Below are 23,388 nucleotides of genomic sequence, written 5' to 3'. Positions count from 1 at the left end.
ACAGACAGAACTGTACAAAAAAGATCTTCACGACCCAGATAACCATGATGGTGTGATCACTCACACTCACCTAGAGCCAGACATCCTGGAATGTGAAGTCAAGTGGGCCTTAGGAAGCATCACGACGAACAAAGCTAGTGGAGGTGATGGAATTCCAGTTGAGCTATTTCAAATCCTGAAAGATGATGCTGTGAAAGTGCTGCACTCAATATGCCAGCAAATTTGGAAAACTCAGTAGTGGCCACAGGACTGGAAAAGGTCAGTTTTCATTCCAAACCCTAAGAAAGGCAATGCCAAAGAATGCTAAAACTACTGCACAATTGCACTCATTTCACATGCTAGTAAAGTAATGCTTAAAATTCTCCAAGCCAGGCTTCAGCAATATGTGAATCATGAACTTCCAGATGTTCAAGCTGGTTTCAGAAAAGGCAGATGAGCCAGAGATCAAATTGCCAACATCTGTTGGATCATCAAAAAAGCAAGAGAGTTCCAGAAAAACATCTATTTCTACTTTATTGACTATGCCAAAGCCTTTGACTGTGTGGACCACAATAAACTGGAAAATTCTGAAGGAGATGGGAATACCAGACCAACCTGACCTGCCTTTTGAAAAACCTGTATGCAGGATAGGAAGCAACATTTAGAACTGGACATGGAACAACAGACTGGTTCCAAATAGGAAAAGGAATACTCCAAGGCTGTATGTTATCACTCTGATTAGTTAACTTATATGCAGAGTACATCATGAGAAACGCTGGGCTGGAATCAAGATTGCTGGGAGAAATATCAATAACCTCAGACATGCAGATGACACCACCCTTATGGCAGAAAGTGAAGAAGAAGTAAAGAGCCTCTTGATGAAAGTGAAAGAAGAGAGTGACAAAGTTGGCTTAAAGATCAACATTCAGAAAATTAAGATTATGGCATCCGGTCCCATCACTTCATGGCAAATAGATGGGCAAACAGTGGAAGACCAGTCAATCCTAGAGGAATCAGTACTGAATATTCATGAGAAGGACTGAGGCTGAAGCTTCAATACTTTGGCCACCTGATGTGAAGAACTGCGTCATTGTAAAAGACCCTGATGCTGGGAAAGATTCAAGGTGGGAAGAGAAGGGGACGATAGAGGATGAAATGGTTGGATGGCATCACCGACTCGATGGACATGAGTTTGAGTAAACTTCAGGAGTTGGTGAAGGCCAGGGAAGCCTAGCATGCTGCAGTCCATGAGGTCATGAAGAGTTGGACATGACTGAGCAATTGAACTGAACTGAATGTTCATAGCAGCAGGATTTCCAATACCCAAGCTATGGAAGTGTCCATTAACAGGTGAACGGATAAAGATGTAATACACACATACACACACAATGCAAAAGTACTTACCCATAAAAAATAATGAAATTTTGCCATTTTCAACAACATGGATGGACCTGGAGGGTATTGTGTTTAATAAAATAAGACTGAGAAAGACAAATACTGTATGTGATCATTTATATGTGGAATACAGAAAATAAAATGAATGAATATAACAAAACAGAAACAGACTCACAGATACAGAGAAAAACCCATGGGGAGAGGAAAGTAAGGAGGGGCAAAATAGAGGTAGGTGACTAAGAGGTACAACTATGTATAAAATAAACTACAAGGATACATTGTACATCACAGGAAATAGAGCCAATGTTTTATAACTTCAAATGGAATATAATTTGTAAAAATTTTGAATGACTATGCTGTACACGTGACATATAACATTGTATACCAACTATACCTCAATTTAAAAAATCTCTTCATTGTTATTGCATGTCCCCTGTTCAGTTTAATTTCCCTGATAGGTTTTCAACTTCTGCAGAGTTCTAGCTTATGTATCCTTTCTCTGATTGGTGGGCATTTAGGTTTTTGATAGTTTTTACCCACAATAAATAATGAAATATTTCAGAGGGAAAATTACATGAGAAAATTCTGAAGCAGAAACCACAAAACTACCATTTACACTGAAAAGATTTTCTAACAAAGTCTGCTGAGCTGAAAGCTAAGATGACTTTGCATCTAAGAAGCACAGTATTTTTCATTTACATTATAATTTTCATACTCTTTTGAGCATTCAATAAGACCATTTTCATAGTTTTTTTTGGTAAGATATAGTGCTCATTAAATTACTTGGTATAAGAGATCCTATGCAAGCCTGGATACACTATCTGTATCCTTTCCATCAGCATTAATCATTTTCTTCATTAACTCCCAACACCAGAGGGCAGCAGCTTCAGTACTAATTAGCAATAATGCATAGAGTAACTAATGGAAAAAAATACTCCTTTAGCAAAATCTACACTAAATTACTACCCAACCTTTTATTTGGGTGAAAAAGTGTTTCTAAAATATAGAACAGACATATGAAATAAATAAAAATAACTAAATAAGCAAAACACACTGTCTTCCCACAAGGATAGATAAATCAAATTTAGACTGTCCAGGGAGAAACCATGAAAATCTAAGTTAGTGGAATTTAATAACATTTACATTCTTTGGTTAATTTAATGTATCTTATAAGCATAGGCTTCTCTTGTTGTGGCAGTCCCAGTCATGGCTCAGACAGTAAAGAATTTGCCTGCAATGTGGGAGACCTGGGTTCAATCCCTTGGTCAGGAATACTCCCTAGAGAAGGGAATGGTTACCCACTCCAGTATTCTTGCCTGGAGAAGTCCGAGGACAGAGGAGCCTGGTCGGCTACAGTCTGTCCAGGGGTCGCAGAGTCAGACATGACTAACAACTACTACTTTCCCGTGACTTCCCTGGTGGCTCAGATGGCAAAGAATCTGCCTGCAATGTGAGAGATCTGGGTTCAATCCCTGGGTCGGGAAGATACCCGGGGAGGAGGAAATGGCAACCCACTCCAGTATTCTTACCTGGGAAACCCCATGGACAGAGGAGCCTGGTGGCCTGCAGTCCATGGGTTTGTAAAGAGTCAGACACTACAGAGCAACTAACACTTTCACTTTTGTAAGTATAATCTGGAAGAGCCAAACAAAGACAAATTCCTTTTCGTTAGCTTCTCTTGGCTCTCTGATTTTTCAAATAGGAGGAAAGGAAGAGATGGGGAAAAAATAATTCTAGATTAAAGATAATACCAAACAGACTTCTAATGGCCTTGTAGAAAACATAAAGGAACTAAACAAAAATCTTTTTTGAAAGAAGAAACAGGGCAAAGAAGACCCTAAATAAAAGGAAGAAGTAGTCAGTCTACCTATTTTGACATTTTCAGATGGAAAAGAAGAGGGTGCTTTCAAATAAGAATCCTTTCCCTTTCAAGTATTATTTTTTTAATCAAAGACTTGAATTTTTAGAAAAACTTTGGGTTTACAAAAAATTGAACAGGTGGTACAGGGAGTTCTCTCAGACCCTCCTACCCGACCTCTTTCCCCTGTTGTTAACACTGTTTTGGGGCTAGAGGGAATGGAGGTAAGGGGACTTCTTTAATGAGTATAGAGTTTCAGATTCACAAGACAAAAACGTTCTGGAGATCTGTTTCATAAAAATGAGAATCTGATTAATGCTATTTAACTGCACACTTAAAAACAGTGAAGACAGTAAATTTTATATGTTTTTAACCACAATAAAAATTAAAATTTTCTGTTTTGTCTTCAGATTGATCCTCAAAACTGAAAATACTGCAAGTATGAGGTTAAGATTATCTACATATTGTTCACGACAGACCCCGGGATAAAATTTCATCTTTCCAGGCTCACCTTGAGTCGCCTGAAGGTGCTGAGATAAAATGGATTTTTTTTTTCCCTTAAGCTCCACCAATTAATTCTTCAAAAACCACACCCTATTTCAGTTTGCTTCACTTTTGAACCATAACTTGCTTATTCAAGTATGTCTGCCTTCCTTCCTCCCTGCCCTCCCTCCTCCCCTTCCTCCCTTTCTTCCATCTGTGGTTAACTGCTTTTCTTCTTTTTGAAGTTGCTGTTGCCAGAAATAACATGCCATCTTCATCATTATCATTAACATCTTCCAGCTCTCTTTTAAGGCACAGACATAGAATTCTTTTTTAAGATACATTTCTTTAAAGCCCAGTGTCGAACTAGTGCACATTTGTTATCTGTGATTTCTTGACAATGGACTCCTGGGGTGGTTCCTTCTTGTCAGCTTCTCTCATATTTTCTATTTCCTTTTGCTATAGGTTTCTTCAACTTAAACTTTTATATTTTCTACTGCATTTGGCAGGGGGTGGAGGGATTCAGTTTTTTGCCCCCCTAACTTCCAAGAGCTCATTCTTCTTTCCTGTTCCTTTTACATAGCATCTTTCTTTATTTGATAGAATAATTACCTTTTAAAATTGATTTTAAGTTGTTATGTTCCCTTACCTTGGTTCTTTTCTGGGTCTGTTGCTTTGTTTTTACTCTTCATGCTGCTTGTTTTCTTTACATAATTTGATCCTTGGTAAGTCATTGATATCCACCAATTTTTCTTGGAAGCTGGTTTGGGTTTTCTCTGGTTTTTAATACATAGGCATGTTTTCTGCTAATCTCTTCTCAAAGAGAATGGCTAATCGGGAGCTCTGTGTTTGTGAGATGGGCTTATGGTCCTGGAGACTTTGTTAGCACTAACTATTTAAGTTTTCAAAAGAATAACTAATGGCATAATGTAATTTAGTCAGGACAGAGAACAGTGTGAGTGAGCAATCATTTTTCACAGCATGTATCTTACAGATAATATGTAAAATAAATCAAGGAATAGTGGTACTAGCTTTTATGGTCATGACAATAACTAAGAAGTCAAAAATGGGTTCTAAGGAGCAAACTGAGGATGAGAACAGGCAAGTAGGAACACTGCTTTCTATTATAATCTCTTTTTACTATTTTTAAAAAACCATAAGCATGTATTTCTTTGAAATAATAAAAATTAATTTAAAAATAAAATTGTAGAAACTAAAGAGCAAAGGTAAGAAATTTGGAAATATATAAAAGGAAAAAATAAATGTGTGTGTGTGTGTATACATACACACATATATACACACACATACTTACATATATATTATACACACACACACACACATATATATATATCTCTCCAAACCCTTATTTCTACATACTAAATGTCTTGGACAGAGGGAGAATGTTGTTGCCAAGGAAACCAAAGCAACTGTTAAGCAGCAAATTCAGCTCTTTAAAAAAAAAATCCATGGCAATTTATTCTGCAGAATATTATGGTCTACTTCAGCTTTTATAAAAACCAATAAAATGGTTTTAATGAGGTCCTTGAAACTTGCTTTATGATGTCACTAACATCTATTAAACATTCCAGTTACAGAGTCTAGTACAGTGATAAGAAAGCTAGAGTAAAGATCAGATATCCCAGGTTTAGTTCCAAGTCTACCACTTAAAAGCCATATGTCCTTGAGCAGGTCATTTTCCTTGTCTGAAACTAAGTTTCTTTAGTTGTGAAATTGGGGATAACTACACCTAACCTTGGAGAAGGAAATGGCACCCCACTCCAGTACTACTGCCTGGAAAATCCCATGGACGGAGGAGCCTGATAGACTATAGTCCATGGGGTCGCAAAGAGTCGGACATGACTGAGCGACTTCACTTTCACACCTAACCTGCCTACCATACAGGGTTGCTGTGAATATCAAATTATTTAGATCATCAAGGTTTGAAACACAACACAAATAAATTCAAGTAATAACCACTAATATTTTCCAAAATTAACAAGGTGATAAGTATTCTTCATTGATCAAATGCCAAATTATGTAAAGTATTAGAAAAAGGTTAACAAAAAATGTAATATAGCTTAGTATTATAAAAAAAATGGAGAAAAAAATAGCAACCCACTCCAGTATTCTTGCCTGGAGAATCCGATAGACAAAGGAGCCTGGCAGTCCGTGGGGGTCACAAGAGTCAGACACGACTTAGTGACTAAACCATTATAAAAACTATATTGAACTAGGTGGCAGATTCAAGTTCTGATTCACGTTCTATCCACCACCACTGATAATTTCCACTTCTTTGGGTCTCTGCACAATGAAACTGGACTAGACAACCTCTGTAGAGGTGCTGCATGGGTGTGTTTTCCATCACATGATGATGATTTAAAAGGAAATCCATTCACCACTTTTAAAGAAATGCGGGCTACATTTTGCTTAAAAACTTTCATTGCTAGATGTTCAAAAATTACTGACTTTAGGATGAAGTCTTTTATTTCTATATTCAGGCATTTCATAACCGTAACCTAATTAATCTATCTTTACATTCTACTCTTTCTCAACATAAACCTACCTTCAGAGACCACAGTACTCTATTCATTATTTTTCAAAATGCCATGGCCAATTCCTGCCTCCACACTGCTGTCAATACGTATATAGTTGTTGCCACTACAGCTGGCTGAGCGGCTCTGCCCGGGGTCCCATCCCACTCCCTACCCACATTTACACACCCAAACTTGGACAGGGCTTAAAGTCTTTGATAAGACTGTTTTCAAAAATGGTAAAATTTACAGTATATCAAAAACAGGAGAGAGTTGTCATATTTATAGAGAACCTAACTTTTAGCCAGCAAGACTTGTCTGTAATTTGATAGAATGTATGAAAGTATTAGGAAGGAAGTGGGGGCCTTAGCTCTAAAAGATAGAAGTGGGGAGCACTGTAGCAGCATCATCTGTGCATTGGCTGGAGGAGGAACACTTTGATCCACAGACTTTTTGGATTCCAGTGGTAGGACAGTTCTATCAGAGAGATGGATGCATTTACTTATTATAGGCTAATGCTGTTAAACATTTATGCCATATTTCTGACTCCTTGTGATTTGATTTCATAATCACTGCAAATCTTCAGATTCTTTCACTTCCCTTATGGTGCATCGAGAAAATGGCCTGACTGAGACAAATTCATCTATATTACATCTGTACCATAAATTAATAAAACAGCTTTCTGAATTCTGACATCAGTTACTGTGACCTTGAGCAGCCTGAGTCCATCCTGAGGCAAGAGAGACTAACAAATTAGTCTGAAGGCATAAGAACCAAGGGTCAGATCCTGGACTAGAGTAAACAGAGCAGAAGAATGTCACTCCATAACAACAGCAAGGGGTACCTGGGACCTCCCCAATAAACACCCTGTCTTATTGCACTATTTTTATTTCAACATTTTCATATACCTTTACTCAAGGCCACTAACCACATACTAATGCCTTTCTATGACCTGGTCTACATGCCTTTCCAACAGTTTCTATGTACCCTAAGCTACTGCAGAAACAAATTTTCTAAGTACACACATTACTGTTTTTATCTCTACTTGGAATATTCCTCCTCTCAATGCTGACAAGTCTAAATTTTAACTAATTCTGAAGGGTTTAGCACAGATAACACCTGTTTTATGAAGAAATTTCAAAGAACACCACCCACCATGACTAAAACTAGCAATACTGGTGACCTGGGCAAGTAACAAATGGCTTTTAGTTCAACTTATGACTTAGTACTATGTATCTCACCAGAGTCATCAAGGATCAGGGCATTTGGTAGGTTCTTTTTTCCACTATAAAAAATAAATAGGTATTAATCAGGTATTACCTCACTTTCTCTATGCTGGAAGACCACACATGTCATCACCAACATGTAATGCAATAAATGTTGTAAATCCAAACTATTGTTTCACATTTCTGCACTCCACATTTCAGTGCCCTGGGATACCATAGCCTAGCTTACCTATACTATCAATCTACAATACATGTATCTTTCCTTACTAATTAAAAGCATTTTTCCCATTTAGAGAGGAATTGGTTAAGTAAATATTATTTTTATTAAATAATTATTAAACTTATTTAAATCTGTTAAAAGCACTTGTTACTTGCTCCCTGTATTATATTTGTAAGCTTTTGTTTTATATTCCCTTCTATGTTCTTTGAAGATATGATCCATATCTAATTAATCTTTGTGTCTCCCACAGGTTTTCAGTCCGTACCTTGTATATAGAAGGCCCTTTAAATATAAATTAATTTCTCTTCCACTTTTGGTGAGGGCTCTCCCCATTCTTTTTATATGTATCCCATCTTCATATTATCTTCCTTGACTATCCCAGTCCACAGGTCACTTACTTTTAAACCTCCTATAAAACCTGACTGCCTATAAACCATTAAATTGCCACCAACACCATCCCAGCATTATCTTTTTACATGTATATGTATTTCATAATCTTTTCACATTTCAGTATACCCAACAATATCTAGGTACAGCATGGACAAATAATCTTAATTCACTCAGCCAATATTTTTAAAAATAATCAAGTCAAGAGATCCATTAGGAAAAGTATAGTCAAAATTGGCACCTAAATAGAACGAAAGATTTCACCCGTGACAATGAAACAAACTCCTATTGTTGAAGGGCCAAAGGCTTTGACACACATAATAGTTATCAGTAAGTTTAATTGTATTGGAATTCTACAAGTGTCTTTGAATATCATACATCTTCCTTTCACTTCACAGAGACACAAGTAAAATCACATTTCTTTACTGACAGCAGATGGCTTTAAACAATAGCAATTAACTATATTAAACCTATAAAGATAACATTCATTTGTAATTTAGATTTCTCTGCCGAAGAGATATATATGATCAGTTTACAGTATATATCATTTCACAGTATGCTAAGCCTTAGCTTTTTTTTCCTACTAGGCTTCCTCCTCCCTAATGAACCAAAAACAGAAGAGTAATTTGTAAATCTTCACTTCTTTTGTATCCTTTCACAACAAAGAACTATATTCACAGCAGGCAATAATAAAAACTGGCAAAATGGATTTAAAGTTATTTGCATTTTTCACATCCTTGTAATCAATGGGATACCACAGATTTTGCATATGACTGAAAAAGGTGTGTGTACATATGTATTTTTTGTATAAATGGGCAAATCCTACAAAAAGGGTGTTAGCTCTCTAGTAGCTCATTCAGAACATTCTGGAGCCTTGCACCCAAAGTGTGGTCCACAGACCAGCAGCATTGGTATCACTTGGGAGTTCATTATGAAGCAGAATCTCACACCACACCCCAGGCTTCATAAATCACAATATGCATTTAAAGATCTCCAGGGGCTCTGCATGAACTTCAAGAGTTTGAAATGCACTGGTTTAGACTCCAGAGGAAGAATCAGAATGTCCAAGATACATATGACCACGTAATACTAAACAAGTCATTGCTTATTTGTTGGTCTTCCTTATTTGCTGACTGATGGCTTTTTGAGGGTAGGAACCCTTTCTAGCCTCCTCACCACTAGCATACCCTGGACCCAACAGGCCCCGAAACATTACCCAATGCTCAATTGATATTTTTTGCTGAATGCATGAATGACTGAACAAAGTGAAAATAAAACCTCTTCAGAAGGCTAATAATCCTTTAGGAAGCTGAATAACATGATTTCACATATGACCACATTAATTCTTTTATTCAGTATTATTAATTCTATTTAAAATACGTTGCCGTCTCTACTTCAACAAATGCATTTAATATCCTCGACAAAGCGAAAGCTTGGATCATCTTCCTCTTTTGGAGCTAAGGGCCTCTTTTACAAGTGAGATGGCTGCATTTTAATTCTAGCTCTCATATATCCATCCCCTATGCCTCCGTAAGATGAAAACACCGCAACAATTTGGAGAGAGTACGGGTCGGGGAACAGAGGAGGAATATACAAGTCTGTATCATCGCATGAAACCTGGAAAACATGATTTTTGGAAGAGGACACCTTCAGAAAATAACTTCTGGACAGCGGAAAAAAGAGAACCCTTATCTTTCTCAAGAGCAAAAGGTGTTATTAGAGAATACACGGGAGCGGGAGCGATAAAAGACCAGCGACTACCTAGCGACGTAAGGTAAAGCGCTAAAGGACCAGCGCTAAAGCAGACAGTGGTTAGATATCGTCCCAGAAGGTGGAAAAAAAACAAAGAACACCCACTTTCAGATTTGCAGAGAAGGAAGTCAAGGGAGAAGAAAGGGGAAAGGAAATCTCTCTAGTAAGGGTATAACTTATAATCATGATGATTTTTTTTTTTTTTTTTTGGAGAAAAGAGACACGATATACACTTGAAGGGGGGCGGGACGGGGGGAGGAGGAAGGAAGGTAGCAATTTCTCGCCTTGCAAAAGGAAGCGACTACAGGCGTCCTTTCCCAGCTCAGATGGCCCCAGGGAGGCAGCCCAGGCATAGGTGGGTGGCAACGCCCAGCTCCGCTAGCTCCCGCCGCATGGCCTGAGCCATCTCCCCCCACAGCCTGCCGAGCACCAGGTGGGGACGGGCAAGGGCGTACACGGTGTGGGAGGGCGTGCAGGAGGAGGGGGAGGATGCCCTGCCGACCAGGTACCCACCTTATCCCAACGGAGCCACTGCCCGATGGCTGTGTCTAGCTGAGGGTCCCCAGTGTGATAGGGGGCGTGGAGCAGGTTGGAGTTCAGGTCCCCCTCTGCGTTTTCAGTCATGGCAGCCAGTCTGGGGTGCGTGACTGGGGATCCAGCCAAGACACAGAGCTGGAGGAGCTTGACGTGCGCTCACCGGGATCTCGACGCCCCCTCCTCACTGAAAGGCATCGGAGACCAACCGCAGGACTTTTGTGCCAGGTCCTGCCGCAGCTTTGAGGAAACAGGAGAGAGGAGGGACGCGGGCGCCTACTTCCCACTAGACGAGCTCCTGGTCTCTCTGGGCGAACGGACTGAGGCGGTCCCACCTCCAGAGAACAAAAACAGTCCCAGATGTCTGGGTCGTGGCCGCCGCCGCTACCGCCGCCCTCGCAGCTTTAGGCCCCGCCCTCGCGCCTCTGGCCCCGCCCCTTCCCAGCCGATTTAAGCTCCCGGGACTCGAGGCGCGAGCCGGGAAGCGCGCTCCCGACACCTTCCCAGCGGCGCGAGTTAGTACCCTGCTGCAGGGTGAGGAATAGGGACAGGACCATTTTATTTCTTAATTTGCCTTTTTACACGTGTCTTGTTCTTGTTACAATCCCCACCCACCCCCACGCGTCTCCTTTTCTGCATCAGACGCCATATCCACCACAACGCGCCCGTCTCAGAGCTCGCTTTTGTGAATCCCCATGGCGCGCGAAGAGCCCCTCCTGTTTCGTCTTGGGGAGCGCGCCTGGCGGAAGAGTGCGAGGGCTGGCCCCGCATGGCGTCACGGGAGTTGTAGTTCTTTTTTTTTCTCTCCCCCTCGAGGCTTGTAAAGACCACCGCAGACTACAACTCCCAGCAGCTCCTTGCCCTGCGTTTTCTCAAAGGAAAAAAGCTACACCTCTAGGCTGTTCCCTATAGAAACGCCCAGTCCGCGTTAGGGCCACTGCAGTTTTGTCCCTGGGCTTCAATTAGATTAAACAAGGGCAGGTGCAGGAAGGGCATAGCTGATATATATTCAGTGCTTTACAGTTTACGAATCGCCTTCTGTGGTCTAAACCATCGTGTGACGGAGTGAAAAGGAGGTGATCCATTCTCATTTTACGCACAAAGAGGAAGCTGCCTCTGAGTGAACTGACTCTTTCAAAGAGGCGGAATTCAAAAGTAGTCGAACGAGCAACCCAACCTCATTTCAGTCTCAGGTGGCAGATCATTTTGCTCTGCTGCTACAGTGGACTAGGAGGTAGGGAGAACAAGATAACCGGGGGAAAAAAAAAACAACCAAGTTGTGAAAGAGGGAAGATGTGTCAGCATTTAACAAGAATGAATTAGCGTTAGCGTGCAAAGAGCACTGGCAATAGGAATATGGAGCAAGGAGAAAGATTGAAAAGAAATAGTCTTAAATTTCTCCTTATTTTGTCCTCTTCTCTTCTACAGAATGTTCACCTTTCAAGTCACAAAACAGGTGTGGGAGATGCTGGCAAGTGCTTGCCTGTCACACACAGCTGCTCCTGAGTCTCTTGGTGTAGCTTCTTAAACAGTGGCTCTATGATTTTAACCAAGTGACTCTTTCTCTCGTAAGTTTTTTGCAAGGAGAGTGTAATAGTATTTACACCTTGGCTGCAGTAACTTAAATGGCTTTAAAATACTTGGAGGTTCACAGATAAAAGATATAATAAATTCAGAGAATTACTTTCCTTTAAAAATGTCATTTACCATAATAAAATTCCAAATACCAAGGTATAAAAGGATTGTAGTACCCATCCCTGAAAAATAGTGTGCCATAGTTGTGAATTACAGTTTTTGCTAGTCAGTTAAGTATTTCCTTTACAGAATCAGCAGGTTCTTTTATTCATATTAGGCCTGGGAAATACACATGAGTCCTGGAGAAAAATTCATCATTCGCTATCATCACTATTATTGTCTATGATGAACGTTAAGTAAACATGTACTGTCTGTGAAGTTTTATGCTAGGGGCTGAGGCTAAGAGAAAGTATATAATAAAATTGTTCATTTAAAAAAATAAAAAAAGTGAAAATAAGAATGAAATCTGTCTGGGAAGACCATATGTATACAAGAAAAGAGCTCATGATAAACACCAAGTGCTTGCAGTAGACAACTGTTAAGAATTTAAGAGTGTGAGGTAGTCGGTAAGAGCATCAAGTGGCAGAAGGGACTAGCAATGGGCTTTAAAGGACAAAAAATTAGTAAGTAGAGAAAACGGTAGAGGGCAGGGTCTCCCTAGGAGTTTGTCCTCTGGGACAGTGCCCCAGAGACTCTGAATCAGTACATTGGGATAGGGCCTAGGTACTTGCATATTTAACAAATACCTATTGATTGTGACGTAAGTGGTCATAATCCTGCTACTCAAAGTGTGATAGGAGGACCAGTCTGTTAGTCCTCTGGGAGCTTAATAAGAAATAAAAAGTTTCAAGGCCCATCCCAATTCTATTGAATCAGAATCTGCATTTTAACAAGATCCAATGATGATTTGTATATATATTAAATGTGATTAAGCAGTGGTTTTTATAAGACAACCCTAATTCAATTCTGAGAAACACTACTGAGTCAACAGAACTTTCAAGAGGTGAAACTGTATAGGGCAAGTATAAAGGATGGGAGAAATGCAAGTTTTAATTCAATACCAGAATCAACTAGTCCCCATTTTTATCAGCAAGATCATGACAGACATAAACTAGTTACCAGAAACTGTGCCCAACATCTCCAACTTGTTGCTTAGGATTTGAAGGGTAACCAAGAGGACCCAGAACTCATCAAATCCAAGAACAGTATCTAAGTGTGTCCAGAAGAGGGTGTATAATAGTTTTCCTAGTCAGGGAAGCTCAGAAGCTTTCAGTTCTGTTGGAATTTGCTCAGTATCCTGTATTTTTATTTGCTAAATGTGACAACTCTGTGGTTATGGAAGAGAATATCTCTCTTGGTCCTAATATACACCCTTTATTTATAGTTTTAAAAAATTTAATTTTTTTAACTCTGATTTTTTAACTCAAAGCTCTCTTTTGGTTAGGGTAGCAAGAAATTAAATTTTCATCGATATCAGAGTCTCCCATCTCCAGCCCAGGCTTTAAATGATACTGGGGAAAGAGGAAGAGCAGATAGCTCTAGATCATCAAGGTTTCTGCTAACATCGATATTGTCCAGGGTCATAGTGGTCTTGAAGTCTGACAGCTTTCTCCTTGTGTACCATTCAAGTATGGCCTGGAAACTTGACTGAGGCTACAAACCCCAAAGCTTCTGTCTAGGCACATGGCCATCCCTTCTAAATCCTACCAATTCCTTGAAACACCCCCACCAAGCGGAGCTCAGGTCTTGTACCCTCCTGTGTTAAAACTTTAAAATTGGAAGAAATCTATCATTCTGCTTGTGATCACTCTGAAAAGAGAAATATTTTCTTATTGTTCCCGAAAATGCTTGTCATAAATTCTCGTGAATGCTGTATTCAAAGAAAAAAAAAAAAAGGAAGGAAAGGAAATGAGTATCTTGCACCAACTTTCTTCTTTTAGCTCCTTTACGTAAAACCTCTGCTAAGACAAGGGATACAACAACAACAAATAAGAAGTGGTTTTCTTTGTATAAGGGGAAAGATACAGAGCACACACCGGATTAGGATGGAGCAAGGCAAAGAACCTAGGGTGCAAAATCTAAGGAGGCACTTCCTATTAGATTTATGGAAGTGTAGAAGTGGCCCCTGAGGATGTGTCTCATTACAGATTTTAAAACACCTTTATTGAGATATAGTTCACATGCCAAACAATTTACCTATTTAATGTACACAATTTTATGTGTTTTTTTGTTTTTGTTTTATTCACGAACATCCCTACAGTAAATTTTGGAACATTTTTACTACCTTGAGCTATATCCTGTTGCCCTGTCTCCCACTCCCAGACCTAAGCAATCACTAATCTACTTTCTGTATTGGTTTCCTTGTTCTGAACATTTCATATAAATAGAATCAGAGAACATGGGGTCTTTTGTGACTGACTTCTTTCACTTAGCCTAATGTTTTCAAAGTTTATCTATGTTGTAGATGTATCAGTGTTTCATTCCTTTTTGTAATTGAATAATATTCCATAATATAGGTTTACTATATTTTATTGATGTATTTATCCACTGATGGACATATTGCTGCCTTTTGGCTATTATGAATAATGCTGCTATAAACATTTATGTAGTTTTTGTGTAGAATGCTTTCATTTCCCTTTGGCATATACCTAAGAATGAATTTACCGGATCATGTGCTAACTTCTATGTTTAATCATTTAAGAAACATGAGAAACAGTCAGACTGTCTCCCACAGTAACTGCACCATTTACCTTACCACCAGCAGTGTATTTGGGTTCCAGTTTCTCCATAGATTTTCCAACACTTGTTAATATCTCAGTTTGGTACTAGACATTTCAGTGACTGTGAAGTGGATTCTCATTGTGGGTTTTTTTTTTTTTTTTTTGCATTTCCCTATAGACTAAACAGATTTAGTGTCTTTTTGTGTATTTGTTGGCCATTTGTCTTTTTGGGAGAAATGGCTAGTCAGATCTTTTGCCCATTTTTTAAATTGTTTAATTATTGAGTTGTAGGTTTTCTTTATGTTTCTGAACATAGCCCCTGAGCCAAATCAGATATATGATTTGCAAATATGCCCCTTCATCTGGGGGTTGTCTTTTCAGACATGTATTTTTAAGTATCCCTATTTATATATTGGCAATGACTGGTGGAATCTTAGTTCCCCGACCAGGAATTGAAACTGAGACCTTGGCAGTGAGACCTCAGAGTCCTGACCACTGGACTCCCAGGGAATTCTCCATATTCTTTTTGATACTCTTTGAAGAACAGAAGTTTTTTGTCTTGGAGAAGTCCAGTTTATTTTTTCTTTTGTTGCTCATAATTTTGGTATCATATCTAAGAATCCTTTGCCAAATCTTAGGTTATGGAGAGTTACCCTTTATTTTCTGCTAAGCGTTTTATAGTTCTAGCTCTTACTTTTAGGTCCTTGGCTTCCCTGGAGGCTCACATGGTAAAGAATCTGCATGCAATGCAAGAGACCCATGTTGATCCCTGGGTCGGGAAGATTCCCTGGAGAAGAGAATGGCAACCCACTCCAGTATTCTTGCCTGGAGAATTCCGTGGATAAAGTTGCCTAGAGTCAGACACAACTGAGCAACTAACACTTTCACTTTCACCTTTTCAGTTAATTTTTATATATGATATTAGGAAGGGATATAACTTCTTTCTTTTGAATATGGCTATTCATTTGTCCCAGGACCATTTGTTGAAAAGACTATTCTTTCCTTCTTGGATGGTTTTGACATTCTTGTTGAAAGTTGGTTGACTGTAGACATATGGGTTTTTTTCTGGACTCTCAGTTCTAGTCCATTCATCTTTATGTCTGTCCTTGTGCTAGTACCACAATGTCTAAATTACTGCTACTTTGTTGTAAGATTTGAAATCAAGAAGGATAAATTAGGAGGTTGGGATTAACACATATACACTACTATGTATAAACTAGATAATCAACAAGGACCTACTGTATAATACAGTGAACTCTACTCAGTATTTTGTAATAATTTACATAGGAAAAGAATCTGAAAAAGAATAGGTATATGTATAGCTGAATCATTTTGCTGTACACCTGAAACTAATACAACATTGTAAATCACCTACAGTGTGATATAAAATAAAAATTAAAAAATTAAAATCTGGAAGTATGACTCCCACTTTGTTTTTCCTTCTCAAGACTATTCGACTATTCTAGGTCCCTTACAAGTCCATTCAAATTTTACAAGGAGCTTGCCAATTTTTACAAAAAAGCCAGATGGGAGTGGGATTGCATTGAATCTATAGATCAGATCGGGGAATATTATTGTCTTAACAAGGTTCAATCTTCTGATCTATGAACATGTGTTATTTTTCCAATTATAAGCCTTCTCTAATATCTTTCAACAGTGTTTTGTAGCTTTCAGAGTATAATTTTTGTACTTCTTTCATTAAATATATTCCTGAATACTTTATTCTTCTGGACGCAATTGTAAATGAAGTTGTTTTCTTAATGTCATTTTTTCTCTTTTTAAGTTAATTAATTTGGCTGCACCAAGTGTTAGTTGCGGCCCATGGGATCCTCATTGTGTCATGGGGATATTTTGTTGCAGCCCATGAACTCTCTAATTGTGGTACACAGACACAATAGTTGGGGTTCACGTGCTTAGTAGCTCAAAGGCATGTGGGATCTTAGTTCCCCAACTAGGGATCAAACCCACATCCCTTGCATTGCAAAGCGGATTCTTAACCACTGGACCACGAGGGAAGTCCGTTAATTTCATTTCATGATAATTCATTGCAAGTGCATCCTACTTGGTGGTGGTATATCATTGTTCTTATATGTTTCTGCATTTGGTTTGTTAGTATTTTGTTGAGTATTAATTTGACCACATTCATAATAGATACTTGGCTTCCCTGGTGGCTCAGTGGGAAAGCATCTACCTGCAATGCAAGAGATGAGGATTTGATCCCTGGGTTGGGAAGATCTCCTGGACAAGGAAATGCCAACCCACTCCAGTATTCTTGCCTGGGAAATTCCATGGACAGAGGAGCCTGGTGGGCTATAGTCCATGAAGTTACAAAGTGTTGGACATGACTTAGTGACTAAACAACAACAATAATAGATATTGGTCCATAGTTGTCTTGTGATATGTTTTTCTGGCTTTGGTATCAGGGTAATACTGGCCTAGTGCAATGAGTTAAGAACTGTTCTGTCCTCTTCTAATTTTTAGAGGAGTTTGTGAAGAATTGGCATTTATTCTTTTTTAAACTTTTAGTGGAATTTAGTGGTGCAGCCATCCAGGTTTGGGCTTTGTGGGTAGTTTTCTAATTATTGACTCAATCTCTCCATTTTTTATTAGATCTATTCATTTATCTATTTCTTCTTGACTCTATATCAGTAGTTTGGGTCTTTGTAGGATTTTGTCCATTTTATCAAGGTTATCTAATTTGTAGGCATAAAATTGTTTATAGTGTTCCTTTATAATCCCCATTTTTGTCTGTAAATTCAGTGGTAATATCCCTTCTTTCATTTCTGATTCTACTACTTTGAGTCTTTTTCGTTTGTTTTTTGTGTTTTCTTTTGTTTTCCCCTTGGTTAGTCTCACTAAATTTGTCCATTTTGCTTCTGTCTTCAAAGAACTGAGTTTTTATTTTGTTGATTTTCTCCATTGATTTTCTATTCCCTACTTCGTTCAGTTCAGTTCAGTCACTCAGTCGTGTCCGACTCTTTGCGACCCCATGAATCGCAGCACATCAGGCCTCCCTGTCCATCACCAACTCCCGGAGTTTACTCAAACTCATGCCCATCGAGTCGGTGATGCCATCCAGCCATCTCGTCCTCTGTCATCCCCTTCTCCTCCTGCCCCCAATCTCTCCCAGCATCGGGTCTTTTCCAAAGAGTCAGCTCTTCGCATGAGGTGGCCAAAGTATTGGAGTTTCAGCTTCAGCATCAGTCCTTCCAATGAACACCCAGGACTGATCTCCTTTAGGATGGACTAGTTGGATCTCCTTGCAGTCCAAGGGACTCTCAAGAGTCTTCTCCAACACCACAGTTCAAAAGCATCAATTCTTCGGTGCTCAGCGTTCTTCACAGTCCAACTCTCACATCCATACATGACCACTGGAAAAACCACAACCTTGACTAGATGGACCTTTGTTGGCAAAGTAATGTCTCTGCTTTTTAATATGCTGTCTAGGTTGGTCATAACTTTCCTTCCAAGGAGTAAGCGTCTTTTAATTTCATGGCTGAAATTACCTTCTGCAGTGATTTTGGAGCCCCCCAAAATAAAGTCTGACACTGTTTCCACTTTCTCCCCATCTATTTCCCATGAGGTGATGGGACCAGATGCCATGATCTTAGTTTTCTGAATGTTGAGCTCTAAACCAACTTTTTCACTCTCCTCTCACTCTCAAGAGGCTTTTTAGTTCCTCTTTACTTTCTGCCATAAGGGTGGTGTCATCTGCATAGCTGAGGTTATTGATATTTCTCCTGGCAATCTTGATTCCAGCTTGTGCTTCATCCAGCCCAGCATTTCTCATGATGTACTCTGCATATAAGTTAAATAAACAGGGTGACAATATACAGCCTTGATGTCCTCCTTTTCCTATTTGGAACCAGTCTGTTGTTCCATGTCCAGTTCTAACTGTTGCTTCCTGACCTGCATACAGGTTTCTCAAGAGGCAGATCAGGTGGTCTGGTATTCCCATCTCTTTCAGAATTTTCCACAGTTTATTGTGATCCACACAGTTGAAGGCTTTGGCGTAGTCAGTAAAGCAGAAATAGATGTTTTTTCTGGAACTCTCTTGCTTTTTCGATGATCCAGCTGTCTGATCTTTATTGTTTTTCTTTTTCTAATTTGAAAATTCTCTTTTCATCAGCATGCGATCTACTAAACTGGGTGGGTTTTGGGTTTTGTGTATGTGAATTCCAATAAAACTTTATTTACGGAAACAAGTGGCAGACCAGATTCGGCCTTTGAGCCACCATTTACCCATTCCTGATTCAGAGTAATGGATCCCAAACTTGAATACATAGCATTTTAAGGAACTGACTCCTGGGCCTTACCCCTTAAGATTCTAATTCAAGTAATCTGAGTTGAAGCATGGTAACAAGTGGATTTTTGCTTGCTTGTTTTTTGTTTTAACCTCTGCCAGGTGTTTCCAATGTGTAGCCAAGGCTGCAAGCTATAACTTTAGAGCAGGGATTTGACTTTGGGGGCATGTGTGTATTTGTTTTTGTCTTGAAACAACAGACATTTATTGTGTCAGAATTTGAAAGCCTGAAGTCCAAGTTGAAGTGTCTTTAAGAGGATGCTCTCTCTGAAGGCCCTAGGGGAGAATCCTTCCTTGCCACTTTCAGCTTCTGGTGGCTCTAAGTGTTCCTTAGCTTATGGCTGCATTACTCCAACCTCTGTTCCTGCCTTCACATGGCCTTCTCCTCCTCCAGGAACAGCCAAATGGAAGAGATGCACAGGTCAAAGTTTGGGTGGAATGGGGTGGTGGGGAGCTTCCATTCCCTTGCAGGGTGTGCCACCATCTTAGTACCTGAAAGTGTTCACCCACACCTTTGGGGTTTTAATTTCAGTTACTGTATGTTTTATTTCTAGAATTCTTTTAGATTCTTTTACAAACTTATTATAGCCCTTTTTGTGATTTCTTATTCTCTACAGAGATCTCCAAATTTGTGTTTTCCTTTATCTATAGTCAGCATTGTTGTTCAGTATCTAAAATCTTTGTGAATTTGTTTCCTTTGCCTAGTTATAGAGTCTGGTTTCTTTGTGAGTTTTGTGTTTGTGTTGGGCATTATATTTGACCAACTATTTGTGCGAATAAGTTTAGACTTGCAAGGAAGGTACTTTTATCTAGAGAGGATTTGTATTTGCTTCTGCTAAGTTCCTGAGTTCAACTATATTAAGGCTTATAATTCTCTGGTACTCTTGCTACCCTACTTAGGGTGTCATTCTGTGTAAGATATTTTCCTCCTAGTTTATATTTACTCTGGGTGTGAAGTCCCAACATGTTGTGACAAGTTTCTCCTGAGACTCTCAGCCTTTTGTAGGCTCTAAGCTTTATTTTCTGTATTTCTTGCCCAAAAGGCTTTCTAATTTCAGGTTCAAAATTTTAAGGATTGACAAATGCTTTCAGGAAAAAAGCCACATTTCAACTGTTACCTCTCTTTTTCCTTTACTTTTGGCCTGGTAATTTCTTGTTGGCTTGTCACCTTTCTCCCATGATTTAAAATAAAGTGAAAAATATTAATTGAGCTTTGTTATCTAGTTATAGCAGGAAGGTTAATTAAAAAAACATTTTAAGAGCTATTATATTATTTTGATAATCATCTTTTGGCTGTAAAATATTACATCAAGTTGATCTGCCATATTATTTTTTTTTAAATGAATCTCGTTTTGTGTGACTCTTAGCTTGTGTACATTTTTTCTATAATAAATAACAATAGCAATGAACATTTTGTTCTTAAAGCTGTTTTTGCCTTTTATTATTTCATACATCTAGCTTCTTGGGAGTACAATTATTGAGCAATATGTTGTACATGCTTAGGACATTTAATTTCCAAATGTTTGATATAATTTTTTCAGTTGAGTTGCATGATCTTAATCTATTTATTTCTTTCATGGTAATATTGTGCTTGTATGCACGCTAAGTTGCTTCAGTCATGTTGGACTCTTTGTGACCCTATGGACCATAGCCCGCCAGGCTCCTATGTCCATAGGATTCTCCAGGAAAGAATACTGGAGTGGGTTGCCATGACCTCCTCCAGGAGATCTTCCCGACCCAGGGATTGAACCCACGTCTCTTACATTTCCTACATTGGCAGGCAGGTTCTTTACCACTAGCGCCACCTGGGAAGCCCTATGGTAATATTACTGTCTTTTAAAATTGAGCCAGAGGGATCAGGTGGAGAGGGAGGTGGGAGGGGGGACCGGGATGGGGAATACATGTAAATCCATGGCTAATTCATTTCAATGTATGACAAAAACCACTGCAATGATGTAAAGTAATTAGCCTCCGACTAATAAAAACAAATGGAAAAAAATAAAATTAAAGTAAATTAAAAAAAAAATTGAGCCAGATAAACTAATCTTGGCCAGTTGTATAAATAGTTCTCAAGCAAAAGATGATCTTTATGAATTTTCTTTTAAAATATTAACTTTTTAATAAAAATTATTTAAGCACAACTTAATGCAGTAAATACTTGCATGTTTGTAGCATACAGGCACCCTTCTGCAGGTGGTGCAGAGTCAGTGATAAACCAGAAAGATTCTGCTCTATGCCATTATGAAACCTAAGGTGGGGAACATAAGCAAATAATATATCCTTGAAATGCACTGTGGTAAGTGCTTTAATGATGGTAGTCCAGAATTGTACAGAAGAACAGAAGAGAAACAATTAACAGACTGGAAGGGCCATGGAAGGTATCCTAAGAGAAGTAATAGCTATGCATAGTAAAATTTGAAAACAGGTAGCCTGAGTCCTCCAACTTTGTCCTGATTTTTCAATATTTTTTGAGTTTTCTAGGTCCTTTGCATTTCCATGTAATTTTTAGAGCAAGCTTGTAAATTTCTACCCAAAAAAAGCCTACTGAGATTATGGTTGGAATTGTGTTAAATCTCTACATCAATTTGGGGATAGTTATTTGAACAATACTGAGTTTTCCAATCCATGAAAATGATGTGTCTCTTTATTTTTAAAAGGTTTCTTTAATTTCTCCCAACAAGGTTATATAGTTTTCAGTGTAGAGGTCTTATAAGTCTTAAGAATATTCCTAAATACTTTCTCTTTTAAACAGATATAAATGGTTTCATTTTATAACATAACTTGGAACTGGAGAGTACATAGGAGTTAGGCAATGGGGATTTGGCATTTTAAGCAAAATTAATAAAATAAGACAAGTCTCACTATTTTTTAAAAAAACTTTTTATTTTGTGTTGGGGTAGAGTCAGTTAACAGTGTTATGACAGTTTCAGGTGAACAACAAAAGGATTCAACCATATATATACATGTATCCATTGTCTGCCAAACTCCCCTCCCATCCAGTCTGCTACATAACATTGAGCAGGATTCCATATGTTACACAGAAGGTCCTTGGTGACTATCCATTTTAAATATAGCAGTGTGTACATGTCCATTCCAAACTCCCTAACTATCCCTTCCCTCCATCCTTCTCCACAGCAACCATAAGAAGAATATTTGGATGTTGAAAGATCAAAATGACAAGTATCAAGCCTCTTTTATCATACTGCCATGGAAAAACTACCACTGAAGTAATAAGCACAACAAAAAGGACATTCTTTCTGAATTCCCGCGCCTGCAGCTATAAACCTGTAACAATATCTAATAATGTCTATTGGGTAGATCTTATTATCTCACAATAGAAAAGTAATATCTAATAAGTTGAGGACTTAGTTTAAGATTTTTGGAGAAGGAGATACAGGTTTGATCCTTGGGTCAGAAAGAGCCCCTGAAGAAGGAAATGGCAACCCATTCCAGTATTGTTGCCTGGAAAATCCCCTGGACAGAGGAGCCTGGCAGGCTACAGTCCACAGGGTCGCAAAAGAGTCAAACACAACTGAGCAACTAAACAACAGCAACCTAGTCTGAGGACTTCAGAACACGTCCTTTACCTCTACACCTTGCCATGACAGATGACCTTGGTTTGGTGATGGCTTTCTAGATATAACAGCAAAGGCACAATCCTTAAAGGAAAGAATTGGTAAGCTGAACTTCATTAAAATTAAAAATCTCTGCTCTGTGAAGACACTGTTAAGAGAATGAAAAGAAAACATACAGACTGGGAGAAAATAATTGTAAAAGACATAGTGATAAAGGACTATTATTTGAAATATACAATGAATTCTTAAAATTCAACAATAGGAAAATGACAATCCAATTTAAAAAATGAACCCCCCAAAAAAAATTGGCCAAAGAGCTTAACAGACATTTCACCAAAGAAGATACACAGATAGCAAGCAAATGAAAAGATGTTCCACATAATTTGTCATCATGAAAATGCAAATTAAAACAACAATGAGATACCGCTACACGTATATTAGAACGGCCAAGATTCAGAACACTGACAATACCAAATGCTGACAAGGATGTGGAGCAACAGGAATTCTCATTCATTGCTGTTAGGAATGCAAAATAGTACAGCTGTTTTGCAAGATAGTTTTGGTGGTATCTCATGAAACTAACATACGCTTACCATCAAGTCCAGCAATTATACTCCCTGGTATTTACCCAAAGGAGGTGAAAACGAATACCTACACAAAAACCTGCACATGGATGTTTATAGTAGCTTTATTCGTAATTGCCAAAACTTAGAAGCAACCAAGATGTCCTTTAGTAGGTGAATGGATAAAAACACTTGTATCATCTGGACCACATAGTACATTTGCCCCACGATATTCATAGGGGATTGGTTCCAGGACTAAACACAGTTACCAAAATCCACAGATGCTT

The 23,388-nt window shown here is 38.7% G+C and overlaps 1 protein-coding gene across 1 annotated transcript in view; it reads right to left on the bottom strand.

The window, feature by feature from the left end:
• The window catches only part of PGM2L1 (phosphoglucomutase 2 like 1), a 60,041-nt gene extending 49,247 nt beyond the window's left edge, over positions 1-10,794 (bottom strand). Inside the window, exon 1 of the mRNA XM_020879844.2 lies at positions 10,345-10,794. Coding sequence (XP_020735503.2) covers positions 10,345-10,455 — 111 coding nt within the window. The 5' untranslated portion in view covers positions 10,456-10,794. The remainder of the gene's footprint in view (positions 1-10,344) is intronic.
• Positions 10,795-23,388: the final 12,594 nt, after the last annotated feature.

This window comes from Odocoileus virginianus, chromosome 10, assembly GCF_023699985.2.
Source record: "Odocoileus virginianus isolate 20LAN1187 ecotype Illinois chromosome 10, Ovbor_1.2, whole genome shotgun sequence".
In the NCBI taxonomy this organism is placed as follows: Eukaryota; Metazoa; Chordata; class Mammalia; order Artiodactyla; family Cervidae; genus Odocoileus; species Odocoileus virginianus.
This window is presented reverse-complemented; position numbering and strand designations above follow the sequence as displayed.